The 12134-nt window shown below is 40.6% G+C and overlaps 1 protein-coding gene across 2 annotated transcripts in view; it reads left to right on the forward strand.

Annotated features, from left to right (window-relative positions):
- Prkcb (protein kinase C beta) overlaps nt 1-12134 on the forward strand; it is a 310851-nt gene that overhangs the window by 244837 nt on the left and 53880 nt on the right. For both annotated transcript variants that reach the window (XM_063226675.1, XM_063226676.1), the window contains exon 10: nt 7091-7264. In XM_063226675.1, the coding sequence (XP_063082745.1) occupies nt 7091-7264 (174 nt within the window). The remainder of the gene's footprint in view (nt 1-7090; nt 7265-12134) is intronic.

The raw sequence follows: 12134 nt of genomic DNA on the forward strand, positions 1-12134 counted from the left end.
CAGGCGGTCGTGAGTTTGATCCCTGGTACCGATAAAAATGAAAAAGACAAAAAAAAAAAAAAAAAAAAAAAAAAAAAAAAAAAAAAAAAAGATGAGGATGGTAAAACTAAAACCAGGCTGTGCCCAAATTTCTCTCAAAATCCTGCTCCTGAGTGGGTATATGCCCTTGGGAGAGCAGGTCGACAGAATTTGGCCTAAGTTCCAGCTTCTGATTACAACATAGCCTGATGGCCCCAGGCCAACTTACCTCCCTGTCCTTTTCCAGTGCAGGCCAGGCCTGGCACAGGAAGGACCCAAATATTTAGAAGATTCTGATTTAATTGGTCTGGAGTGTGGCCCAAGCATCAGCCTCTAAAAGCTCTGCAGGGAATTCTAATGTGCTCTGTGGAGAAACAACAGCTTGGTGGAAGCAGGTGAGGCAAACCTAATGAATGCATGGGGGAAGGGAAGAGACTGTATTTGCCTTAACACTGAGCTCTGAGGTCATGTAAAGAACCCTCTGCAAGGTTTTGGTGGCAGTGGGTAGAATCCAGGCAGGAGACAGCCCCAGAGAGCAATGGAATCCTCAAGAAGATGGAATCCTAAAATAGAAGGATAAATCAGATAAGCCCTAGTCCTAAAAGCAGCCTTGTCTAGGCACTGGGCATGGGAGAGGGATAATATCGTAGTCTTACAGTCCCTTGGAGGGTTACACTGTAGGCACAAATGCTTCCACTTGCTTGTCTATCCCTCTTCCATGCTGACCTTCTCTCATTGCATCCTAGTTTTCTCAAGTGTTTGAAGACCCTGTGAGTCTTGGCTATCTTTCTCTATATTAGATGAACTGTCAGAAGTCATTAAACTAGAATCCGTCCCTCATCTCTGTTGGTTAGCCAAGCTTGCGTACTCTGACAGTGCTAAATGTGTTGGTCTATCCTCCCTCTCCTTCTCCTTTTCTGACCCTGTTGTCTGGACGTTGTTGAGAAAATCATGCACCACAGCACTGCTTGTGCAAAGATCCATGCAAGACATCACTTTTGACCCAAGTTCTAAGAAAGCTAGTTTTTCTCCTCAAAAGTTATTTTGTTAATAGAAAATATGACTTTTTTATGTTTCATATATCTCCAGGAAGTAAGACAAAGAGAAAGAGGGAGAAAGATAATATGTGATGTATAGTGTGTATATAATATGTATACACATATACACTACACATATATTTACTGTATAGTGTATAATTCTTATCCACCTGTATTGATATAGTTTACATCATAAAATCCTCTTGTTGTATTATGTAATCTAGAATGCTTTCTTAATTTCTTTATGAAATGTGAATGGATAGAGCCATATATAAATTGAATAGTGCTGAGATCTAAGTTACCGAAGCTCTAAGTAACTACATCATGTGACCTAAACATGGACATTTTTTAAAGCTGTTTTCTCCATTGAGATCTTTTGGTTCATTATTCAAAAATTATGCATTGAGTGTCACTATGTGCTAGATGTTGGAGCTATGACATTGGGCAAGTCAGACAAACTGCCCTCAGGGAGCTTACATTTTTGTAAAAAAAAAAAAAAAAGCAAATTAAGCAAACATTAATATAGTACCAGGTGCAATAAATGCTGTGAAGAAAAAATAAAGTAGGAAAAGAGAAATGAGAGAAAGATGTATGTTTAGAGAAGACAGGTACAGAGGATATTTAAATTACCTTGTACTCGTGACCTCAACAAGGTGAGGGAGTGAATAAATGAATGTATCTGGGGGAAGAGTCCAGAAGTCAGGAAAAACCAAAGGACCGCAAGAGATGAGATTTCATTGTAAGGATACTAGGAAGGAGGGTCTTAGGAAGATGGAATGACCTGAACTGGCTTGAGCTTCTGAAGCATCCTTTAGATATATGGAAAACACAATGTGTATAGAGATTAGGAGCAAGAAGGATAGAAGCAGAGAGGCGATCAGGAAGCAATTGTAGGAGAATAGGCTGAGGGTGATAGTGGCTTTAAACACTACAGAGCCAGTATTGGGCGCATATTTGGAGTGTAGAGCAGACAAATCTTGTGATGCATTAGATGAAAAGTGTAGGAGAAAAGAATTGAGGATAACTCAGTTGGACTTTGCATTCTGGCAAATGTCTGTGATTTGGGGGTGGTGTGGTGAGCAGCATCTTTGTTTCTTACTATCTCTACTCTATCCCATTAGTGAACACATGAGCACACAGTTCCCTATGACAAAATCCCTCAGGCAACTAAAACTGGAATTGGGGATTTGTTCAAAGGTAACCAACAATCCCCTTGGCCTTCTTCTGGAAATACAGTGTTGAGGAAGCCAGTAAGTGGATAGAATTATATCCCCCCACCAAAATGTACATTCTATCCCTTACTACTGATACCTATATATATGACCTTATTTGTATATAAAGTGTTTGAAGATGAATTGAATTAAGATGAGGTCATCTTGGCTTAGAATGGATTCAAATCCAGTTACTGGAGTTCTTATAAGAAAGACATTTGGACACAGACATACAGGAAAGAATGCCATATGAAGACAGAGGCAGAAATTGGAGTGATATATCTATATACCAAGGAATGCCAAGGATTGCTGGCAGCCTAGAGGCTAGGATAGAAGCATAGACCAGGTTTTTTCTGTGTCTTCAGAAGCAACCAGTTGTGCCAACACCTTCATTTTGGACTTCTGACCTCCAGAAAGCTGAGTGAATACATTTCTGTTCCTTGCTATGACCACCCTAGAAAACCAATATGATCCACAGAGTAAAAGTACTCTTTGTTTATAGGCATAGAGCTGAGTTAAGGTGTACACTTTGCACCCTCTAGTTCTATTCTGAATATTTTTGGCATCCTGTTTCATAGATAGATGAGAAAACTGAGTCTTAGAAAAGTAAAGTGAATTTCCCAAGGTTGCAAAGCTAGTATATGGTGGAATTTGTATACCTGTTGTATCAATTAAAATTCACTACAGGAACAGATTTAATATATATGCCATAAAAAGGATTTACAAGCTGGCCTTAAATGGCTGCCTGCAGAGTCAGTAGTGGAAGAATGCAAAATGGCTGCCCAGAAGATTCAGTCAAAAATTGAAGGCCTAGAGCTCACTGTGGAGTCTTCTGTGCTGGTAGCCTGAAGGAACTAAAGATGAATGTCCAAAGGTGATAGTGAAGACCAGAAGTCTTCTCAAGAAGCAAAAGGGAAGACTTCCTTCTTTCCCTTTTTGTTTTATGCAGGCTATACACCTATTAGTCGGTACCATCCACTTGGTGTGGGTCTTCCTCAGTTTTCAGCCTACATGTCAACCATCCATAGGTAGACATATCCAGAACTGTATCCCACTAATCTGCTAGGTGTTTCTTAATCCATTCTGGTCCACAGCACAATTAACTATCATACCACATCTTCTGACACTGAAGTCCGTGCCTTAACCAGTAGAGGGCACCACTCCAAGGCAGAGGCCAAGATTCCAACCACACTTCACCACTGGGATTTGCTGGTAAAGTTTATCACAACAAACTTTCTAGCCAGGAACTCTTGGCTACTTTCCTCTATTTTACTTGCTGTCAGTGCCATTTGTCACATCTCTCCCAGAAGATTCTTGGGTAACAGATGTGGCTTGGAATTTGATAAGAACATCCCTTCAACACATCCTTCCAATCTGTTTGGAATCCTCACCCTGGAGATAGAGGGACAGCTGAATAAACAGCCCACGCCCTCCATGCTGGTATTAAAAGTTTCTGCAAGCTCCGAACCACATGAGACAATTAAATAAAACATAATTTCCACTTAAGGAACAGCATAGATTGTAGTCATCGCCATTGCTAGTGCTATGGCTATTTTTTAAAGTTTTCTTTCCCCTGTAAACGTAAGTGCCTAGGATGTGCAAAGCACATGATTTGATAATTTAAAATGCTAAATAAGTAACAGTGTGGGGTTGAGAAAAAATGTGGAAAGGGCATGTAATGATTGATATTTAGAAAAGCTTATATTAAAGTAAGTGACACAGGTACAAGCAGTCCAGGTGCACAGAAGAAGGAGCAGCCAAGTTTTTCTAAGTGGATCATCAAATTTATAGAAGGAGGTAACATCTGAGCTGACTCTCAGATTTTCTAGGCAGTGGAAGAGTATGGAAGGGCTTTGCCGGCAGTGGAATAGAATGTTCAAAGGCAACGAAGGAACAAGACGTGGTCACAGAATTATTTGGCCCTTAGTCGCCAGTGGCTGCCATTCGCATAGTATGGTCGAGCTGCAGTTTTAGAAACTTTCCTTGGTCAGGTAAGGTGTTCTCTCTGAGCCTTAATTTGTTTACCTGCCCATTGGACATAACTGAAACAGGTGTAGATGGTTACCTTTGTTTCTGGGAGAAATTTCCAGGCCTTCTCTCCTATTTATCTTTCATGCAGAGGGCTAAGATATCTTATTATGACTGCGTCTGTGCTTATACTATCCAAGAACCCTCCTGTCTGTCCTTAGTGAAGAAGCAGGGGAGGCCCAGCATTCAGGATTCTTGGATGATGACTTGACCATTAGCCATGGGTCAGTGAGGGAGTCCACTGTCCAGGACAGCTCAGTACTGAGCCCCTCCCGCTGTACGCTGTCTTCCAGCTGAAGACTCTTCCTCCTGCCATCTCCATCATGCTGCTTGTTTGCACTCCAGCCACGTTACCTCTCTTGCCACTTCTGTACTTGCACAAACCCCAGTTTTCTCTGAATTTTGAGAGCAGAAAATTCCCTCTCTCAATCTGACTCTTCACAACTTCAGCCAGTGGCTTCTTTCAGTCATTGTTTCTGCCATGGCAAGGACTGGGGAAGGGAAAACAGTCCTTGGGCACCAGGGCGAGAACAGAGGAAGGGAATAAATTGAAGCACATGTCTTAACTCTATGAGCTTGCCTTATCACTGAACCTGGTAGCTCTGTTTTGAGGACTAGTCAATACTCCACTCAAATGAGCAGTTTTTGTATTTGATTGTGGTACTGGGGGAAATGGAGGCTGAGAGAAGGCTGATGTCTGTCAAAGTGATGGTCACAATTCCTGTGTCCGCATTGCCACCGCTAGCTATAATAAGAAAGAAGACAGTGGAAGCAGGGGATGAGGAATTTGTAAACATGTGAGTTCGGTATAGATGCTTCAGTGTACAAATGTAAGAGTCCAAAAGCTTCTGAGCACAAATCCACTTGAACCTTTTATAAGAGCAAGATGGCGTGTGCTGAGCTCCTGCCTCTAAGCCATTTTGTGTGTCACTCTTTCTTGCCTCCCTCTCTCTGTTGCATCCTCTGAGCCCCAGAGGAGTCAGTCTGAGAACTTTATTTCATTAAACTGTTTGGAGTTTTTTCTGGATCTCAAATGGAGCATTAGAAGTAGGAACTTTATTTTTTAATTGTTTATTGGTACACTTAGTTTATATATAATGATCACATTCATCATAGGGAATTTGTACCTATATATGATATAACTTGGTTTCTTCTTTCTCCCCTATTCCCTTCCCCCCATTTTGGCCCCTCTTTCCCTCCTTATTCACAAAAGCTTTGTTTCCATTTTTTTCATTCTTTTCTCATTTTTTTCCTTTTCCCTTCCTTCTTTTCCCCAAGCCCCTTTCTTAGGTCCTCTTCCATTTGAAGATTTTGTTCATATTTCATAAGATCTTTTATACATTTTGGTCTTTATTTAGCCTTTCAGTTTCTCACACCAGAGAAAAATACAGTATTTTCATGTGTGTCTATGTCTCAGGGTATATCCATTTACTTAGAAATGTCTCAAGTTTATGACTGAGTAGTCCTCCCTTGTATAAAAAAAAAAAACCCACGTCCTTATCCATTCATCAGCTGATGGACATTTGGGCTATTTCCAAGATTTATCTATTACAAACTGTGCTGCTATAAATGTGGATATGCATATATCACGGTGGTATGATGCTTTTTATTCTTTCAAGAAGATACCAAAAAGGGAATAGCTGGGTTGAATGGAACCTCTAACGTTAGTTTTTTGAGATCCCTCTGCACTGATTTCCACAGTGGTTGCATCAGTCTACACTCCACCAACAAAAATTTTAATCAGATAGAGTTGCATCCAAATCTTGGCCTTGCCTTAGATGAATTGTGATGTAGCAGATTACTTACCTTCCTACACCTCAGTTTCCGGTAAAATAGGATTCATAGTGGTATCTACTACCCAGACTCTTATGCAAAGTAAATGAGGATTAACAAGTGAAACCCACCAATTATTTAGTACATTGATAAGTGATCAGAAATTCATGGTGATAACAGTATTGTTTGCAATGAATCCAACATGGAGCATGCTATAAATACTTGACTCTTATTATTTCTTCCTTCAGGAAGCCTCCTGAAAGCACCTAGGCCTCTGCATAGGGTGGTCTTGCCTTGGGGTTCCCAAAAGCTTCCTGTGAATAGTACCTGCTGGATGTGATTTCCTGTGGCATGTTTAATACCAGCGATAATGATATATCTATAAGCTGTACCCATTAGTTGGCCCTGTTTGTGACCACAGCTCATAGAAGCAAGCCCCAAGACAACAGGAGAAGTTGTTAAAATATTACAGTAATCACCCCTCTAATTAATTGTCCAAAGTCTTTTTTCCTCTCTGGACTTTAGGGTCAGAGAATGTGTCTGCTTATTTCCTTGCTGCTTCCCCAGGACTTAGCAGGCTCCTAAAGAGCATTGCATAATTGGATGAATACAAGAACAAGTGTCCCACATGCAGTTTTATCAGACGTTCACTCATTACCTCTTTAAGTAAGCCTTTATTGAATATCTACTACCTGCCAGCTACTATTGTAGGGACTGGGGCTCTGCCATTGAATAAAATAGGCAAAGATACTTTTTTCATAGGGTTGTTATTCTAGCCATATTGTCTAGGCATTGTTACATATCCCAGAGGAATCAATACCTGGTCACTTTTCCTGGAATCTTCCTCTTTTGAGTAGGCTCAACCATTCAAAGGATGAGGTTGATGGGAAGTGTCATCCATTGTCTCTGAGCTAGCCAAGAGCATCTCTGCACAGCTGGGAGCCATTTTCAATGGAATCAGGTGCCCACAGCTGTCCCCCAGATCCTTTCTAGCTATTCTAATGCCGTCATTTTCTTCTCCAGGTCATGCTGTCAGAACGAAAGGGCACAGATGAGCTCTATGCTGTGAAGATCCTGAAGAAGGACGTGGTGATCCAGGACGATGATGTAGAGTGCACCATGGTGGAGAAGCGGGTGCTGGCCCTACCGGGGAAGCCACCATTCCTGACCCAGCTGCACTCCTGCTTCCAGACCATGGTAACTTGTCCAGTGGGCCTGAACAGCTGTCTCCTGGGTTTCCCCTAGGCATTAGCCAAGGCTGTACCAATAGTGCCCACCCAACAAGGCACCTAGACTCTTCTTATTCGAGAAACAGAAAGATATTGGGCTGAGGGGAGTCAACTGAGAATTCCCAAGGTTGCCTCTGAGAAACATTCTCCCCTGAGGCAGATACTGTCCCAATTCAGATAAAGGAACTCAAGCAATTAGTTTTATAATCAACAGAGCAGAACTTTGCTCTAACAGCAAGGGGTAACTTGGGGACAGGAACTCAATGCAGAGGCCCACAGACTGTGCCTCAGATCGTTACAGTCACTTCTTCAGACCCTTTGGAAAAAATGCATCAGTACATCTATGCAGGTTGCCTGAGGCCTTTGCTGAGCCCCTTGAAAATGGGTGGCTGGGAGGAGAGCCTCAGGAGGACAGCTGGAGCTAGGCATAGTGTCGTAGACAAGAGCCACTGAGCTTAGAGCCAGGGTGCCAAGATGAGAAGGAAACATTTGTGTACTATCTGCCGTTGCCTGTGATTCCAGCTGTCTGTGAAAGCAAGAGCAACCCCTGCGGGTAAATCCTTACTCTTGTCTGGTTCACATTAGTCCTTGACCTCTACAGCTGAGGAGGAAAAGGACAGAGCTCAGTGCAAAGTGGTACAAAGTTAATTCTTGCAGTTGTGGCTTCCAAAGGCTACAGGCCTAATAACTTAAAAGTACTTTAAGGGATTCTTCAAGATTACTCTTAACTTTCTTCAGTTCTCAACCTACATCTGATTTGAGAGCCCATTTTCTATGTGAAATGGGCTGCTATTGTGTTTTGCATCTAGTTTGATGTGTCTTATAAGTGTTCAGGGATCTCTCTTATCTCTTCCATCTTTTTCTTTTGTCTGTTCTTTTACCTACTGAAGATCCTGGGATGTTTGGTCTATAGCATTTTCTTACTCTGGGCTTTGCTGACTGTGTACCCTTGGTGCATCTCAACATGCTTCCTCTCTCCTCTATTTCCTGTAATTTGGTGGTTGTATTCTTCCATCCAAGGCACACAATGTCCAGTTGTCTCTCTTAGTGACACTGGCAGCAGTTAACACTGAGTACCTCGACCCATTGATTTGTTAGATACTGTAAGATTGTTTTATTGTCATTTCCTAGTTGGCGTGCTTTATAAAGAGGGGCTTCCCCATGTTGGTTCCCTGATGCTCCAGTTCATATAGAAAAGGTAAAATAAGTGCTTGATATTTTCCTTTATTTAACAGTTTTCAAGACGATAAATTTGGTCACAATTGGGCTCTAAGACGGACTAGAGTTTGCTTTTAAAATAAAATATTTTGAATGCAAGAAGGGTCAATGTACATAAAAGTATCAAGTAAATGATAACTTATATGAGGACTTGGTGAAGTCAGGGGAAAAGGGGATCTAAACCTCTAAATTTATCTTCAGGAATTTATTCTCTTATTAGTCTAAAATCTCTAACTTTACCTTGGGAAATTAAGACCTGAAGGTATTCAGGTGGTAACAGAGATAGGACTTAAACCTCTAGGATTTAAACTTCTCAATTAGTGATGGGGAATCTTTTAGAGCTTTCCTTGATCAAAACAGCCCACTGAGGTACACATGCGGTAGGTTCACCACCACTGGTACTCTCCCATTCTGTACTGTCTCCTTATACGTATGTGACGGTCCACAGATTAACTCTTGTGCACCATCAGAAGGACAGCCTTAATCTGCTAAATGTGCTAAGAAGAAAATTTCCTTATTAAGGAAGACACCAAGTAAACCTGGAGCAGAAGTTTTAAATTTCAGTTGATTATGCTGAGATTAGGAGCACTTATGATTAATATTCATTAAAGTTTAGCCTGTTCACTGCTGACTATTTTGATAATGACAACAGAGAGTGAATTTGAGGTTATGCTTGTAAGTGTTGAGCTACCTCACTCACCTGTATTTCAATATGTTTTCTGACAGTAGAGAGTAAGTACTGGAATTACATGGAAATTATACAGAACTCTGGTTGTAACCTCAAGGAGTTATCACCTGCCACGAAGGAGAGAGGAACAGCCAGGAGACTCCAGCATGCAAGAGCTCAGTAGAGTTGTGTCCTGCATGGGGGTGAAGGACATCATGTTGGAGACCCATACAAAGTCTCCCAGTCCAACAAGGCTAGGGGTAGACCAGACTGAGTTCTTGCTACTCAAGGAACATGTGAAGTAACTGACCTGGCTCTAGGGGCGGTATTGTTTGAGAGGGAAAATCCTTGAAACAATGCACTCACTGTAAGCAGGAAGCCTAGTAGGCTAAGTGAAGCGGGCTGAGGGAAGAGCAGACACCCCAATCCATCTCACCTGAAGTTTTGCACATATGCTCGTGGAGTGAAATGCCCCAATTTAAATTACATTTTTCTCACTTTTTTTTGGCTAAGCACATAGATTTTAATTTTACATGAATTAAATTGTTTTTAAGGCATCATAATACCTACTCTATATGAGGCACAGAGTTAGCAATTTCAAGTATATAACAACTCTTATGAATCTCTCCATCATTCCCAGAGTGTAGATGAGAGAACTGAGGCTGCATAGCTGGCACATGTCAGGGTCAGGATTTGAATCCAGGAAAATCTCCTCCAAAGGACCTTGTAATTATGCACTATATTATATGGTGTCTTAAGTGCAGATCACCTGTCTGGTAGTTCACCTGACATCTCAAGGACAGAATCCTCACCAACCAGCCTGTTTATAGTCTGTACCAGGAGCTTGTGCTCTAACCCACCCTTGTTCACCTCTAACCTGCTCAGTAAAGTCACATAGTGCCTCCAGCCCTTGGTTTCTCCATCTTTGAGATGGAACTAGTTTCTGTCTGAGCATTTGCCACATGTGGGTCTTCAAAAATGTTTTATTCTAGCTATACAAAAATCTTTCCATGGAACGGATTATCTGATATTCCACTTGACAGGCAAAAGGGTTAAGGATTGAGTGTGCATGGTAAGTTATCCCTAGACACAACCCTGAGTCACCAGCCAGTTGAACTTAGAGCCTTCCTTTTGTTAGTATATTGTATTGAGCCATACTAAGATGGCCTTGATGGTGTAGTGTTCTAAACAAGAACCAAAAGCATCAGTGAACAGCAGTGAGCACCCCAGTTTGTCGCTGTCCATGCTAAGCCCTTTCATTGCATTATCTCAAAGTACCCTCCCAGTACCTCTGTTGGAGAGGTGCTGTTATGAATCCCAGTTTACATTTAGACTATGTAGTAACTTACGCAATGCCAAACAATTGTTCAGATACATAGAAGGGGAATAACTAGGTTAAATATTATTTCTAGTTTTAGTTTTTTGAGGAATCTCTATACCGATTCTCATAATAGTTGTTTAATTCTCACCAACGATGCAGAAAGTTTCCTTTCCTCCTATAGCCTAGCCAACATTTGTTACTGATTTCTTGATGATAGCTATTCTTTCTTGAATAAACTGCTATATTGGTGTTGTTTCGATGTGCATTTCTGTAATGACCGGTGATGCTGAACTTTTTTTTCATGTATTTATTGACCATGTATACTTCTGAGAATTGCATTGCCCATTTTTGATTGTCTTTTATTTGGGAGTATCTAAGGTTTTTGAGTTCTTAATATATTCTAGATGTTTATTCTCTGAGAAATAGCTGGCACAATTTTTTCCCATTGCATAAGTTGTCTCTTCATTTTGCTGGTTGTTTCCTTTGCTGTGAAGAAGCTTATAGTTAAAAAAACATCATATTACAATGTCACATACATAACCATGTTAATATCAGCACAATTCATAATAGCTAAATGTTGGAAACAGCTTATATGTCTGTCAACAGATGAATAGATTAAGAAAACATAGTATTTTTACATGATGAAGTACTCTCATGCCATGAAAAAAGATACATTTCAGTCATTTGTGGACGAATGGATGCACCTGGAGACCATTATGTTAAGTGAAGTAAAACAGACCCACAAGATTAAATATTGCATGATTTCTCTCATATAAGAAAACCAAAGTATAAATAATGAGCAAAAGAAAAGATAATAGAAAGTAGGAAGATAGATCTTTTGCTCCGGGCTGGAGGTTTAGCTCAGCGGCATAAGCGCCGGCCTTGCAAGCAGGCAGTCGTGAGTTCGATCCCCGGTACTGATAAAAAGGAAAAAGACAAAAAAAAAAAAAAAAAAAGAAAAAAGAAAAAAGAAATGGGGGGGGATGAAAAAGGAACTGAGGTACATTATGTACATGTACACCCCACAAGGAATGTGATCATTAAGTGCTACATAAATATATGCTCATAAAAAATAAAAGTTTTTCAAAAGACATACAATCAGTCATCAGTGGAGCTGGAATCTATTCCAAGACTCCAGAGCTCTAGAATGGGAAAGCTTTGCTATACTTTCCATACCTCTGGATTATAAAATAGTATCACCATCATGATCATTTGTAATCTTCATTAGAGCATTCTGAGTGTTACTTCCCATATCTCTGTCCAAAGGAAACCAATTTCCAGAAAGATAACAGTGACTTGGGTTACCTAATGGATAAGTGGGGATCCCAGAATGTGAGCTCAGGTTTCCTGAACGGCTCTCTGGATGTTCTTTCGCCTATGAAAGTCTCCCTTCTAGCCTGCATATGCATTGCAAAAATTAGGTAAATTTTCTCCATCAGAATGAGTAAGTTTAGTAAGCACTATATACAAACAAGAGGTGACTAAAAGATACAGTGCGTTTACATTTTAATATTTTACTATAGTAGAAGACATACTGCCATTAATTATCCTCAAAATATTCCCTATTACACTTGCCACTTTCTGAGTTCTGGAAGTTCTTTTCTTATAAATGTCTTCACGTATATAATACTA

This window comes from Cavia porcellus, unplaced genomic scaffold, assembly GCF_034190915.1.
Source record: "Cavia porcellus strain 051 isolate PalLab524CR breed Dunkin Hartley unplaced genomic scaffold, mCavPor4.1 scaffold_16, whole genome shotgun sequence".
NCBI classification, from domain to species: Eukaryota; Metazoa; Chordata; class Mammalia; order Rodentia; family Caviidae; genus Cavia; species Cavia porcellus.